The following is a 16229-nucleotide window of genomic DNA, read 5'->3' as shown; positions in this document are numbered from 1 at the left end:
AACCACAAATACTGTCAAAAAAATCACAGCTGCAGACACATCAACAAAAGCTGTCACAACTACCGAGGAGATTGCCACAACAACCACAGCTGCTGCCACATCAACCTCTACTGCTGCCACAACTACAGAGGAGGATGCCACAACAACAACAGAAGCTCCCATATTTACCACAGATGCTAACACAAACGCAGATGCTAATACAACCACAAATTCTACCAAAACTACAGAGGCTGCATTAACAACCACAACTATGAAAACTGTTCCAAAAATAACAACAGCTGCTCCAACAACAAACACAGCTGTAACAAAAACAACAATTGCTGATGCCACATCAACCACAGAGACTAGCACCAATACCATAATTACAACAGATATTCCAATGACTAAAAAAACTGCGCCAACCACAATAACAGCTGATGCGTCAACAAACACAAAGACTGTCACTTCAACCACAGCAGTTGCCAAATCAACCTCAACAGCTTTCACAACTACCGAAGAGGATGCCACCACTACAACAGAAGCTCCCATATTTACCACAGATGCTAACACAAACGCAGATGCTAACACAACCACAGATTCTCCCAACACTACAGAGGCTGCATTAACAACCACTACTAAGACAGCTGTTCCAAAAACAACAACAGCTGCTCCAACAACAAATACATTTGCACCAAAAAGTACAATTACTGATGCCACATCAACCACAGAGACTACAACAAATACCACAGTTACAACAGCTGTTCCAACAACGAACAAAACTGCACCAACCACAATAACACCTGATGCCTCAACAAACACAAAGACTGTCACTTCAACCACAGCTGTTGCCACATCAACCTCAACAGCTCTCACAACTACCGAGGAGGATGCCACCACAACAACAGAAGCTCCCATATTAACCACAGATGCTAACACAAACGCAGATGCTAACACAACCAAATATTCTCCCAACACTGCAGAAGCTGCATTAACAACCACAACTATGACAGCTGTTACAAAAACAACAGCTGCTACAACAACAAACACATTTGAACCAAAAACAACAATTACTGATGCCACATCAACCACAGAGACTACAACAAATACCACAAATACAACAGCTGTTCCAAAAACTGCTACAACCACAAAAACACCTGATGACTCAACAAACACAAAGACCATCACTTCAACCACAGCTGTTGCCACATCAACGTCAACAGCTGTCACAACTACCGAGGAGGATGCCACAACAACAATAGTTGCTGCCACCACTACCACCGCAGCTTCCATAATAACCACAGATGCTAGCACACCCACAGATACTCCAACAGCAACAATAGCAGATGCCACAACAACCACAAATACTGTCAAAAAAATCACAGCTGCTGCCACATCAACAAAAGCTGTCACAAATACAGAGGAGATTGCCAAAACAACCACAGCTCCTGCCACATCAACCTCTACTGCTGCCACAACTACAGAGGAGGATGCCACAACAACAACAGAAGCTCCCATAATTATCACAGATGCTAACACAAATGCAGATGCTAACACAACCACGGATGCTCCAACAACAAACACAGCTGCACCAAAAACAACAATTTCTGATGCCACATCGAACACAGAGACTACCACAACTACCACAATTACAACAGCTGTTCCAACAACGAACAAAACTGTGCCAATCACAATAACAGCTGATGCCTCAACAAACACAAAGGCTGTCACTTCAACCACAGCTGTTGACAAATCAACCTCAACAGCTGTCATAACTACTGAGGTGGATGCCACCACAACAACCGAAGCTCCCATATTTACCACAGATGCTAACACAAACGCAGATGCTAACACAACCACTGATGCTCCCAACACTACAGAGGCTGCATTAAAAACTACAACTATGACAGCTGTTCCAAAAACAACAACAGCTGTTCCGACAACAAACAGAGATGTACCAAAAACAACAATTGCTGATGCCACATCAACCACAGAGTCTACAACAACTACCACAATTACAACAGATATTCCAACAACTAAGAAAACTGCTCCAACCACAATAACAGCTGATGCCTCAACAAACACAAAGACTGTCACTTCAACCAAAGCTGTTGCCACATCAACCTCAGCTGCCTCCACAACAACCACAGAACCTGCCACCACAACAAAAGAAGCTCACATAATTACCACAGATGCAAACACAAACGCAGATGCTAACACAACCACAGATTCTCCCAACACTACAGAGGCTGCATTAACAACCACTACTATGACAGCTGTTCCAAAAACAACAGCTGCTCCAACAACAAATACAGTTGCACCAAAAACTACAATTACTGATGCCACATCAACCACAGAGACTACAACAAATACCACAGTTACAACAGCTGTTCCAACAACGAACAAAACTGCACCAACCACAATAACACCTGATGCCTCAACAAACACAAAGACTGTCACTTCAACCACAGCTGTTGCCACATCAACCTCAACAGCTCTCACAACTACCGAGGAGGATGCCACCACAACAACAGAAGCTCCCATATTTACCACAGATGCTAACACAAACGCAGATGCTAACACAACCAAATATTCTCCCAACACTATAGAAGCTGCATTAACAACCACAACTATGACAGCTGTTACAAAAACAACAGCTGCTACAACAACAAACACATTTGAACCAAAAACAACAATTGCTGATGCCACATCAACCACAGAGTCTACAACAACTACCACAATTACAACAGATATTCCAACAACTAAGAAAACTGCTCCAACCACAATAACAGCTGATGCCTCAACAAACACAAAGACTGTCACTTCAACCAAAGCTGTTGCCACATCAACCTCAGCTGCCTCCACAACAACCACAGAACCTGCCACCACAACAAAAGAAGCTCACATAATTACCACAGATGCAAACACAAACGCAGATGCTAACACAACCACAGATTCTCCCAACACTACAGAGGCTGCATTAACAACCACTACTATGACAGCTGTTCCAAAAACAACAGCTGCTCCAACAACAAATACAGTTGCACCAAAAACTACAATTACTGATGCCACATCAACCACAGAGACTACAACAAATACCACAGTTACAACAGCTGTTCCAACAACGAACAAAACTGCACCAACCACAATAACACCTGATGCCTCAACAAACACAAAGACTGTCACTTCAACCACAGCTGTTGCCACATCAACCTCAACAGCTCTCACAACTACCGAGGAGGATGCCACCACAACAACAGAAGCTCCCATATTTACCACAGATGCTAACACAAACGCAGATGCTAACACAACCAAATATTCTCCCAACACTATAGAAGCTGCATTAACAACCACAACAGTGACAGCTGTTTCAAAAATAACAACAGCTGCTCCAACAACAAACACAGCTGTACCAAAAACAACAATTGCTGATGCCACATCAACCACAGAGACTACCACAACTACCACAATTACAACAGCTGTTCCAACAACGTACAAAACTGCGCCAACCACAATAAAAGCTGATGCGTCAACAAACACAAAGACTGTCACTTCAACCAAAGCAGTTGCCACATCAACCTCAGCTGCCTCCACAACAACCACAGAAGCTGCCACCACAACAACAGAAGCTCCCATATTTACCACAGATGCAAACACAAACGCAGATGCTAACACAACCACAGATATTCCCAACACCACAGAGCCAGCATTAACAACCACAACAGTGACAGCTGTTTCAAAAATAACAACAGCTGCTCCAACAACAAACACAGCTGTACCAAAAACAACAATTGCTGATGCCACATCAACCACAGAGACTACCACAACTACCACAATTACAACAGCTGTTCCAACAACGTACAAAACTGCGCCAACCACAATAAAAGCTGATGCGTCAACAAACACAAAGACTGACACGTCAACGACAGCTGTTGCCACATCAACCTCAACAGCTCTCACAACTACAGAGGAGGACGCCACCACAACAACAGAAGCTCCCATATTTACCACAGATGCTAAAACAAACGCAGATGCTCCAATAGCAACAATAGCAGATGACACAACAACCACAAATACTGTCAAAAAAATCACAGCTGCTGCCACATCAACAAGAGCTGTCACAACTACCGAGGAGATTGCCACAACAACCACAGCTGCTGCCACATCAACCTCTACTGCTGCCAAAACTACAGAGGAGGATGCCACTACAACAACAGAAGCTCCCATAATTATCACAGATGCTAACACAAATGCAGATGCTAACACAACCACGGATGCTCCAACAACAAACACAGCTGCACCAAAAACAACAATTTCTGATGCCACATCGACCACAGAGACTACCACAACTACCACAATTACAACAGCCGTTCCAACAACGAACAAAACTGTGCCAATCACAATAACAGCTGATGCCTCAACAAACACAAAGGCTGTCACTTCAACCACAGCTGTTGACAAATCAACCTCAACAGCTGTCATAACTACCCTTACCAAAAATAAGTATACTTCAAGTAAATTTCATTAAGTATACTTAAGTAACGTTCAAGTATATTTCCCAAGTATACTTTATGTAGTAAGTATACTAATATCAATGTACTATTAGTATACTTGTAAGTGTACTATTTTAATACTTCTTGGGACTAAATTGGCACTCTTTTAGTTTATAAAAGTATACTTTTAAGTATACTTCAAGTGTAAGACTAGTACAGTTTGAGTAAAGAACTAGTTTACATCTAAGTTTTATTTTGTACTGCAAACTATACTACAAGTGAACTTATAGGTATACTGGTAGTTTACTATTAATTTAGTTCTAGGGCACTTTTTTGTTTATGAATATACACTTATAAGTATACTCTCAGTAAACTACTAGTTTAATAGTTTTTATACTTCAAGTATACTAGTAAGTTGTTTTTAAGTGAATTATTAAGTATACCTTTAGTTTACTAGTCATATACTTCTAGCCAACTTTTTCGTTTATGAAAATACACTTTTAAGTATACTCTCAGTAAACTACTGGTTTGATAGTTTTTACACTGCAAGTATATTACTGTACATCATATTTATAGTTTACTATTTATACATTCTATTTTAACTTTAAAGTATACTACTAGGTTTCTATCTAGGTATTATTTTTCACGCTTGAAATATACCTTTAACTGTATTTGAAGTGGACTTGAAGTTAATTCACTTGTACACTACCAGTGGACAATACACATAAAAATTCACATAAATCAGAATGTTATAACAAATATTGTATTGGACGCCAAAACATAACAATGAAAACTCAAATCGACATCCCAGTTCAAAACACAATAAACACAGTATAAACAGTCTTTAGGGAAGGTTAATATTAGAATATGTCATGCAAGACTGAAATCAGTCACTGGCTGGTTACAAAACTGTGATCAAGTAAATGGAAACCCAAAAATGATCAAGTAAATGGAAACAAAAATTATTCTTCATAACTTCTTTGCAGTGGTTTGTTTGTTGTAGCTTTCATTGTTGCATTTTTTTCTTATGATACGTCTCACATCTTGAATGCTGATGTCAGGGAACTTTGACAGAGCATGGCCTGTGAGTTAAAACACACATACACACACACACACACACACACACACACACACACACACAGACACAAACAAAGCAAAACATTACTTTAGCGTTTTTTTCCCAAGCTAAAATTCACCATCCAGAATTAACATGATAAAACAGTCAAAGCATCATGTTGGGATGTGCAATTCAACTTGAGCTTGATTTTGATCAGATAAGTTTCTGAACACTAATGCAAAATTTTTATATTTAAAGACATATGAAAATGTCCTTTAAATGTCTACCTTCACATAGATTAGGATTAGTTTTTTAGAGCCTTAATGATTATTTTGTTTGCAGCATTGAGCATTGTGAGACTTTTATTTTTTGCCACTTTCAAACTGATGATCCCAAATTAGACTTGTAGAGATTAGAGGCTTTTCACACAATGTTTGGAACATTCCATTTTGGAACCTCCAACATGGAACAGTCATGTTGTTAAAAAAAAAACTAAATGAGTTGTGTAGGATTTTTATTTTTTATTAAAAGTACTCACCAATTATAGCGTCTAGTTTTGTATTATCAAGTTGTGGCTTTGATTCCACGTCTTTGTGTGCCCCTGATTGTCTCCCTGTCAAACTTGAATGGGACAGTGTTTCCCTGCCATAGACAAGCACGGCAAGGTCCCCGATGTAGACTGATGGATTTGCAGTCCGCAGACATTTAAGCTTTCTTAGAGGGACTTGGACATCAGAGCCTGCCACAAGAGACACCTGCAAAACAATTGAGTGATCAGTTAGTTTGCAATTGGTTATACATTGTGATAAAATAATGATACACATTCCCTCAGAAACTGTGCAGTATACAGTGAGGGGATTTTTCTTTGATCCCCTGCTGATTTTGTACGTTTGCCCACTGACAAAGTAATGATCAGTCTACAATGTTAATGGTAGGTTTATTTAAACAGTGAGATACAAAATAACAACCAAAAATCCTAAAAAATCAGCAGGGGATCAAATAGTAAATATGTACAGTAAGAGAAAAAATTACGTTATTATTCCCCGACCAAACAGGAAAACTGGAACGCATTCCCACATTTCACAAGGAAAAAATTATTGAGGGTGCAAAATTCTACTGTGCCACGCTAGGCAGAGCCTGGCCAAGCTGCATTGTAGCGTCTTCATCCACATTAACCATTGGGAAATGTGTGAATGCCTCCCAGATTTCCTGTTTGGTCAGGGAATATGCAAGTAATAACTAGTTAACTTGCAAATTCACCTTACAGTTTAATATGCAGATTTTCCAGGTACATGTAATGTGTATAGTAACCGCTGCATTGGTTAATTTACAGATTTACCGCAAATAATCCAAATTTTCTCACATGGACTGTAACATGTCTATGCATGCAAGGTATTTACCATATCATCAGACACAACCTGAGGAGAAACACATGCAGAAGCTGGTAAGTCTACAGATGTTGTGGGTGTTGACCAGGTGGATGCAGGAGTTGAGGTCTGGATGGTGACTTTATCAATTACTTCTTTCAACTTTGTCACTACTACTGGAAGCTCTGAGAATGAAGATATAGATGATTATAAGACAAGGGTGTAAAAGCTTTAGTCTCATGACTGCATTTTGAGACAAATACCAAACATCACAATAGTCACTTGAAGAGAAAAAAATGGTGCCTCTGCAGGTTTCATTAAGCTAAATATAAGACATTTTAAGACTTTTTAATGCTAACTGACATTCAATATAAGACCAACTCTTGACAAATTAGTGCCACATTTTTGGCCTTTTCCTAGGCTCTCATTAATACTATTTAAGTACCCAGGGAAATCTTCCAGTTTAAATTATGACATTTTTAAAAAGGAAGTCTCAATCTGGAAATAAAATGTCATTAGAGAAACATTCAAAAGCTAAGGCAAATGAAAGCAGCTGGATTTTTCTTTATGGAACCAATACTTTAAGTCCTTTAACGAGTAGTTCACCAAAAATACCAGTAACCATCCATCACTGGTGCCCTGCTCTCTTGGTGGATGCTGGGAGAATGCAGGCAGTGGGTGAACAGGGTTTAAACATTCTGGCCTGAAGGTATCACTAGAGGAAAGGTCATGAGGTCACCAAAGTTGTCAGGGTTCATCCTCTAGGCAGAATGAATGTGTTTTCATTTAAACTGAATCTTTAAAATCAGTATCAAGATATGATGTCTTGAAGTTAAGTGTTGAATAGACAGACAAACGGACCAACCAAAACTGCCATTCTTACGCACTATCTTTGAGTGGGGCAAAGATTTCTTCACATTTTTGCACTGCAATTTATCAGTCCAGATAGTATCAGTGTGGCCAACTGTCTCTGCTTGGCTCGTATTCTTTGGTTGCTGTGTTTCAAATATATACCTCCACAAACACGTACCCATTCAACTCCATTACATTAGGTGATGGGAGACAATAATTATTTTCATTTTGGGTGTACTGTTCCTTAACAAATTTGATGTTGCTTTATATTCTCTGCATTTTTGTGTGATCTTGTCTACACAAGGGCAAAGTATTTGTTTAACTTTATTTCAAAAAACTTTAATTCATAAGATTACCTCTCATGGCTTCTAGTATCTCTTCAACATTGTTTTCTTTCAGTCTCTTGTTCTCTCTTTTAAGTTCCTTTATTTGCAGCTGCGCCTTACTCCAGTTTCTGGGCAGTAGGTCCTCATCTGATGACTCTTCCTTTTCGGTATTTGACTACACCAAAACAAAATTATTAAAAATTATACTGTGTCAAACACAAGATAAAATAATCAGCATCCTCTGTGGCAGCAAAAGTCACATAAAAGTTATTACTTCAACACAAAATGACTCACTTAAATAATTTACCTCTAAAGATGCTTGCTTTGCCATCAGCTCCTTCTTCAGGCCTTCAATCATTTGGTTTGCTGCATCTTTTGGGGTACAGACTTCCTTTTTGCTGTTTTGCTGTTAAAATGACAATTTTAAGTATTTCAATAGCAGGGATGTCTAATAACAATGATTCTAATAACTATTTTGTTGTTTTTAGAATCAAATGTACCACAGATAGTTCTGACCTAGCTCCATATTTTACTAAAATAACCCAAAATTATGATTTTCCGTTTGACAATTGTGAAATCTGGGGACATCGCTAATTATTTTATTTATTTAACTATCTGCTTTGGTATCCCCACTGCTACCTGAATATTTAGTATATCTTCCTATCCATTAGGCTCACAGAGACTCAGGGAAAGGCCATTACATGGCATGCCAAACTGAGATGCAAACCCTTCATTCCGTTGTTCTGAAGTCACTTCATGTCTTCATTGAAAAACTTTGACAGGGATTACTTTTCAATGTGGCACGACTCTCACACTCTTAATGGAAATAAAAGGACCACTTGTTTCAAATATGAAGTAATGCAAATTTTGAAACAATGAAGCTTATGTGGATTGCATTTCAAAGTAGATTACAGTAATTTCTGACACAAATTCAGTATTTAATTTAAAAAAAAGAAAAAACATTGTTTTTTGAAGAAGATATCAAGTGAGGTAAGAACAATGGCAAGGAAGGTTCTGCTTTTCAGTTTCAGTTTTTTTTCTGCTAGAATCACTGCCATAGAATCCTCTCCATACTATTTATTATGTAATTACCTTTTTTGTTGGCCTTTCATCCTCCTCGTCCACATCCTTCATCCACCTACTGTTTGGCTTTGTCTTCCTCTTGAGTGTTTGTTTCCAGATGTCTTCACCCTTTATGAATCCGTCCCTCTTCTTGCAAAGATCACTGTAATTGTCTATGTGACAAAGTTTTGAGCAAATTAAAATTCCGACTGGGTCTTCTGGCTATGTGGGATATGAGCTCTACCTAACAGACATATTGTTGGTAATTTAATGTTGTTAAATAACCCAATATTTAAAATAACACAGAACAGACTGTCAAATTATGCTAACGCGTGAGGATAACCATCTAGCTAGGTGACAGATTAAGTAAATTGCTAGCGAATTTATAGACTTACCACCGAGCATTAAAAGCTTAGCAGGAAAAAAGGCTGGACCATCTTTCTTTTTTCTGCCTTTGTCCCATTTAACATTAATCCACCCATCTTCATCCTCGAGTCTGGGGCATTGTGTGATAATTTTTGAAGATTTTTGCTGGTCTTCAATACTCATCAAATCAATTCTTCCTACTTCCACGGTCTTGTCCTTGAAGTAATATATGGCAAATACCATTGTGATGGATAAATATTCTTGTCACTGGCAAATATGTTTTTTTATTGGTCCTATATACTGTGTCAAACAACCTGTAACCGCTATTTGAGACAAAAGATGATGAACCGTCTCAGGAGAGATGCACGCGATCCACGTCAAAGCAGATTTCAAACACAAGCAGTGGCGCGAACGGATACTATCGCGACAGGTGCGCGACTGCATTGAAAGGATTTCGGGATTCGGGAGCTGTTGGAGGTGAGGTTGCTTGTGTGATAGTAGTTGTGTGTGTAACATGCCGAAGTGATGGCGAAACGTGTTGGACCTTACAAAAGATACTTGCACGACACAGATGTAATTCCGAAAAGAACAACGCTCAGATGGAACGCAAAAGTAAGTAACTTTGGTGACGCTTAGGTTGCAAAGTAATTGTTCTGTTCACATCACCACTGCTTTTATTTCTGTTCAAAGTCAGAATACCACAGGCTCAAACAGCATAGCGTTAATGTAGTGGTCGTCTATCAGAAGAAACTGCTTCAGGAGAACTTTGCTTCTAGTCATATGAGGCTTCTTTTTATGTCTACAAACAGTACAATAGCTACAGTGGATATAAAAAGTCTACACATCCCTGATAAAATGTCAGGTTCTTGTGATGTAAAAGAATGAGACAAACATAAATCGTCAGACCTTTTTCACTTTTAATGTGACCTATAATGTGAACAATTCAATTGAAAAACAAACTGAAATCTTTGAGGGGGGAAAATAAAAACCTTGTTTTTCAATTGAATTGTTCACGCTATAGGTCACATTAAAGGTGGAAGAAGTTCTAACATGATTTATCTTTGTCTCATTCTTTTACATCACAAGAACCTGGCATTTTAACAGGGGTGTAGACTTTTTATATCCACTGTATATGACTAAAAAGTCTCAATGTCTCTCTAAATGCAGAGAAGGCAAGAAGATTGCAGGTTAAATGCAAATATTGAAGATGATGATGACAGTTTCCTAAATGTGGTCAGTATGAGGGATGCTTATTGGAGGGTGACACAAGGGCTGCAGCACCTTTTTGGCATTGTCAATTAATCATGTAATCTATAAAATGTTATTAAATGCTTCTTACACATTCTGTCTTGTCTACAAGTGCAACAGCAATGAAGATGGTCAAAGAAATACTGGAGATGGCATGAGTAATGCTTCCAACAGCGAAGATGAAATAAATAAAGTGGGCAATGAGGACTTTGAGGACATTCAAGAGGTTTTTACATATTACACCTATTACGATAGTACAATGTCAGCATTTTATGCTTTTATGAACTGACAAATAAATGCTTCCCCACTTGATCATCCGTAATCACATTACTATGGACTTTTTATTAAAAATATAATTGTTTAAACATCGGCTAAAAGTACCAATTGTCATTCCTATAATATTGTCACAATATCAATACCGAAGTATTCAATCTGAAATATTGTGATACTTAATTTTGTCCATATCTCACAGGCCTAATGGAGAGCATTCTCCCTTATTACAGCATTAAAATATCCTAGTAATATTGTTTGATTTTGTACTATACAATATGTTTTCACAACTTCCACTTCATTTGTACTCGGGTTGTCAGCTAGACCTTTACTGTAATAATTTCTCATATCACACTTTCCTGCACAAAAGTGTCTGTCACCCATTTTTGATTTTACATTTCACCCATCACGTTTTTTTCCATTGTTAACCTGCAGAATGACAATGAGGATGACCGAATAAACACAGAAGATGACATGAGTAATGCATCCAACAGTGAAGACGAAGATGATGAAGTGGACAATGAAAACCCCTCCACAACTAGCCTGTTGGGCACTGACATTGAAGAGGTAAATACACAATTATACATCACAGTGTTTACCTTGCTTAAATAAATGCCAAACCTTTTTATTTTTATGCATTAATATTCTTTCAAGTCATATTTTTCCCTTGTTAACCTATAGAATGAGGAAGACCTGTCAGATTCCGAAGGGAACATATTTGATGCCGCCAGGAGTGAAGATGAAAACGATGTGGACAGTGAAGTCTTAATGGAGGGCAACACCAGTGGAGAAAACACATCTGCATTTTCAATGGTATGTTGTAAATGAGTCAATGACACTGTGTTGGGGCCCAAGTATAAATCGCATCCGCCGACGTAATTTTCTTCTATAGCACGGTCCCCATACCTCCACAATTTTGTGGCCATGCGGACCGGTGACTGTTGACATGCTGAAACCCCACATATGGCAAGAGATGTCCTGTTTGGCTCATGCATATTGTAAACATTGCAATTAAAAAATATTTATTTCCAGTAAATCTCTTGATTACACCAATATTGTGCATGGGAAACAGTTTGTGCATGTAGAATAATTAGTTATAAAGATCACAAATTCCCAAAGAACCCAGGCAAATGGACCATCTTGCATACAGAAATAGCCAACACGCCCACAAGTCGCTGAGATGCGTTCGAAGAGGAGAAAATTAAGTATAGGGGTGCACATTTTAATCTATATGGTTAAACATTGTCCAAAAATGTATGCATACAAGAGCCATTTGAAATTGTTAATCACATTCTTTAATAACCTGCTCATATTTTAAATGCCCCTGAAATATGTGTCACTTTGCGCTTTGCGTTATGGACCATTAACCAGTAAGCTAGACAATGGAGCTAACTATAGCTCTTGCTGTCTGCAAAAAGTAGGGTACCCTAACAAGCTATGCAAATCTCAATCGTTGTCAAGTGCAATTTGAAACAATCACACCAAAGGTAGACCTTCTTCTACAATGCAAACAAGGCTAACGTTAGCCTAATTGCCTCCCGGTCAAACAAACTCTGCTGCATCTTCTAAGTTGAAATAATAGTGGCCCAGCAACTTCGCTAGAATAGCTATAAATAGCGTTCTATTTCTCCAGTGTGATAGCTGCAACTGTGTGACACAAAGGAGTAGCATTGTACTACATTTTGCATACAAAATGTAGACTCTACAAAAGTTGGACACACACATGTGGCTACTACTTTTGGGTTTGGAGCTCTGTTGGATATGATGCAATTTTCATACATTTTGTGGTAATCCAGGGCAAGCATTTCTAGAAAATTACACTTGCTAAAATAAAATGTGTTCTCTCTCTCTCTCTCTCTCTCTAGGGCAGTGAAGATAGAGCAGATACTGGTGACAATCCATTGTATCCTGGTGCACCTCTTTCAAAAGGAGAAAGTGTATTAATGCTGATGTCCTATCTGTTACGGCATAATTTAACCGGAAAAGCACTTAATCACTTACTGGAAATGTTTAACATAATGTTTCCAGGTCTGATCCCATCTTCACATTACCTTTTCCACAAAGAATTTGGAAGTTCATCTAAATTTGAAGTTCACTTTTATTGTGAAAGCTGTTTAAAATACCTTGGTATTAGAGCAGACTGTCCCTCTCAATGTGACTCTTGCAACACAGTTTTTGACGCCAGTGCAAACCTTAAGAATGGCTTCTATTTTCTTGTGTTGCCCCTGTATGCACAGATTAAGCAACTACTTCAAGAACATGGTATCAGTCTTAATGAAAAAACTAGAACCTTAGGGATTTTCTCTGACATACAGTCTGGGGAAGAGTATCAAAAGTTATGTGACAGTGGAGTTCTTGAAAAAGATGACTTGACACTCATTTGGAATTGTGATGGCGCACCAGTGTTCAAAAGTTCTAAATGCAGCATTTGGCCAATTCAGTGTCAGGTAATTGAACTGAAACCAGAAGTGAGGAAAAAGCACATTTTGATGTCAGCGTTATGGTTTGGGCCAAGTAAACCATCCATGTTTACATTACTAACACCATTTGTTAAAGAAGCCTCATTATTAGAGACTGAAGGTATTGACTGGCAAGACATACAGGGAAACTGTCATGTTTCTAAAGTGTTTGTGCTGGTTTGTAGCTCTGATTCGATGGCTCGTCCATTGCTTCGTAACACAAAGCAGTTTAATGGTTTTTACGGTTGTGACTTTTGTTATCACAAAGGTGGTAAATCCTATCCATACGATCAACCTGAACCCCCACTGCGAAATGAAAGAGATCATTTCAGGCATGCAATGTCAGCTTCAGTAAATGAGCCAGTGTTTGGAGTCAAAGGGCCATCTCCTTTAATGAAGCTTAGTCACTTTCAAATGATCAATGGTTTCATTCCTGAATATCAACACAATGTGTGCCTTGGAGTCACTAGGCAACTAACAACATTATGGTTTGATACAGCAAACAGTCAAGCCCCCTGGTACATTGGCAAAAAGATTGAAGATGTTGATTTGCAACTTGCAAAAATAAAACCTCCTATTGAGATAACTAGGACACCAAGGTCAATTACTGAAAGGAAGTTCTGGAAAGCTTCTGAGTGGCGAGCATTTCTCCTCTTCTATGCTCTGCCTGTATTGAAAGGAATACTCCCTGCCAGATTTTGGAATCATTTGTTCCTATTGGTGTTTGGCATATATACATTACTGCAGGATAAGATCAAGACTAGAAGCATCTTGATGTCAGAACTGGCTCTTAAAAAATTTGTCATTGATTTTCAAAGACTGTATGGAAAAGACAACATGACTTTCAACATACACTTGCTCACACACAGCACACAAAGTGTGAAACACTGGGGGCCATTATGGGCTACATCAACCTTTGCATTTGAATCCAATATGGGCACTTTATTGAAGTATTTTCATGGAACACAATATGTCCCTTCACAAATAGCTAGACATTTTCTACTGTGGAGAGAATTGCCAGAAAAGGCCAAGCAAACTAACACCAGTGTAAAGGTTCAGTCATTTGTTGAAGAACTTTATTTTAATAAGCGAAAAACTGACAAATGTGAGATACTAAATGAAAGTGTCAAGGGTTTTGGGCATCCACCTTTGCAAGAAAATATTACAACTTCATACAGGCTTGCCATTGCCAAGCTATGTAGAAATCTAGGTAACTGCTTCTGGTCTTACAACCGTTTTTTGGTTGATGGAGTTGTGTATCACAGTCAAAAATATGACAGACTAAAGAAAAGATACAACAGTGCTATATGCTTGAAAGATGATACACTGTGTTTAATTAATGACTTAGTCATTTTTAAACAAAAGTGTGCACATCAAAGCCCTGCATGCTGTGTATGTACCAAACATTGCTGTGTTTTAGTTGAGGTACTTGCTAAATCTAGCAGGCCTTTATGTAAAGATTCACAAATAAATGTACATAGTACTTTTGTACATGAGGTTAGGAAGACTGGAAACTTCAGTGCCATCTGGCCTGATATGATAAAGATGAAATGTGTTGTTGTTGAAACAGCTGATAAGTTGTACATTACACCTTTGCCAAATCCATATGAACGGGACTAAAACATTCAGTTGTTGTCCAGGGTTGTAGCCAATTATTTACGTAAAGAGACTTGCTCCTTGATGTTTTTTGATGTGATTTAAATATATGTATATTTCATGTTCTGGTTGTGGCTTATAATAGCATCCAGTATGAATCAATTCTGTACAATACTCTCAAACCTTGGACAAATTGTATATAAAATCAGCTAAATGTTTATCTGTTTCTGTGTGGGTTAATAACACTACATAAACAATCAGGTTCACTTCCACCCATGTACTATTTACTCCAGAAGCTATTCCACCCCATAGCTGACTTTACCATAACATTGAACATGTATGTTTATAAGGTGGTATGTAAAACATAGGCTATGCTGGAATACTACCTCAAAAATCCAATATGTGTGAAAAGAAATAAGCAGAACTACAAGCCAAGTATACTTAAACTTCTTGTATAAGGCAAGACTACTTGATTATACTTTTCTTTAGAATATCTCAATCAATAGATTGAGTACAAGTATATGCCAAATATACTTAGACTTTTTCGGTATACTTGTCAGTATAAGCCAAGTACACGTTAGTATAATTTTGTTAAGTATATCTCTGATAAGTACACAAAAAGTAAACTGAAAGTATACTATCTTATTTTTAGTTTAAAAGAAGTATACTAATAGCACACTGGAATAAACTTATTTTTGGTAAGGGTACTGAGGTGGATGCCACCACAACAACCGAAGCTCCCATATTTACCACAGATGCTAACACAAACGCAGATGCTAACACAACCACTGATGCTCCCAACACTACAGAGGCTGCATTAAAAACTACAACTATGACAGCTGTTCCAAAAACAACAACAGCTGTTCCGACAACAAACAGAGATGTATCAAAAACAACAATTGCTGATGCCACATCAACCACAGAGACTACAACAACTACCACAATTACAACAGATATTCCAACGACTAAGAAAACTGCTCCAACCACAATAACAGCTGATGCCTCAACAAACACTAAGACTGTCACTTCAACCAAAGCAGTTGCCAAATCAACCTCAACAGCTTTCACAACTACCGAAGAGGATGCCACCACTACAACAGAAGCTCCCATATTTACCACAGATGCTAACACAAACGCAGATGCTAACACAACCACAG

The 16229-nt window shown here is 38.3% G+C and overlaps 1 protein-coding gene across 1 annotated transcript; it reads left to right on the top strand.

The window, feature by feature from the left end:
• The first annotated feature begins 10008 nt into the window (after window positions 1-10008).
• Window positions 10009-15096, top strand: LOC114840690. The gene is made up of 6 exons (XM_034290891.1): window positions 10009-10111; window positions 10860-10973; window positions 11453-11584; window positions 11699-11830; window positions 12883-14776; window positions 15047-15096. The coding sequence occupies exons 1-6, from the start codon at window positions 10025-10027 to the stop codon at window positions 15094-15096; spliced, it is 2409 nt and encodes an 802-aa protein (XP_034146782.1). The 5' UTR covers window positions 10009-10024.
• The last annotated feature ends 1133 nt before the right edge of the window (window positions 15097-16229 follow it).

This window comes from Esox lucius, chromosome 25, assembly GCF_011004845.1.
Source record: "Esox lucius isolate fEsoLuc1 chromosome 25, fEsoLuc1.pri, whole genome shotgun sequence".
Classification (NCBI taxonomy): Eukaryota; Metazoa; Chordata; class Actinopteri; order Esociformes; family Esocidae; genus Esox; species Esox lucius.
This window is presented reverse-complemented; position numbering and strand designations above follow the sequence as displayed.

Coding starts and splice junctions, on each gene's coding strand:
- LOC114840690 (XM_034290891.1), top strand. CDS start 10,025: ATGGCGAAACGTGTTGGACCTTACAAAAGATACTTGCACGACACAGAT. Junction 10,112..10,859: donor CGCTCAGATGGAACGCAAAA/GTAAGTAACTTT, acceptor CTTGTCTACAAG/TGCAACAGCAATGAAGATGG. Junction 11,831..12,882: donor ACACATCTGCATTTTCAATG/GTATGTTGTAAA, acceptor CTCTCTCTCTAG/GGCAGTGAAGATAGAGCAGA.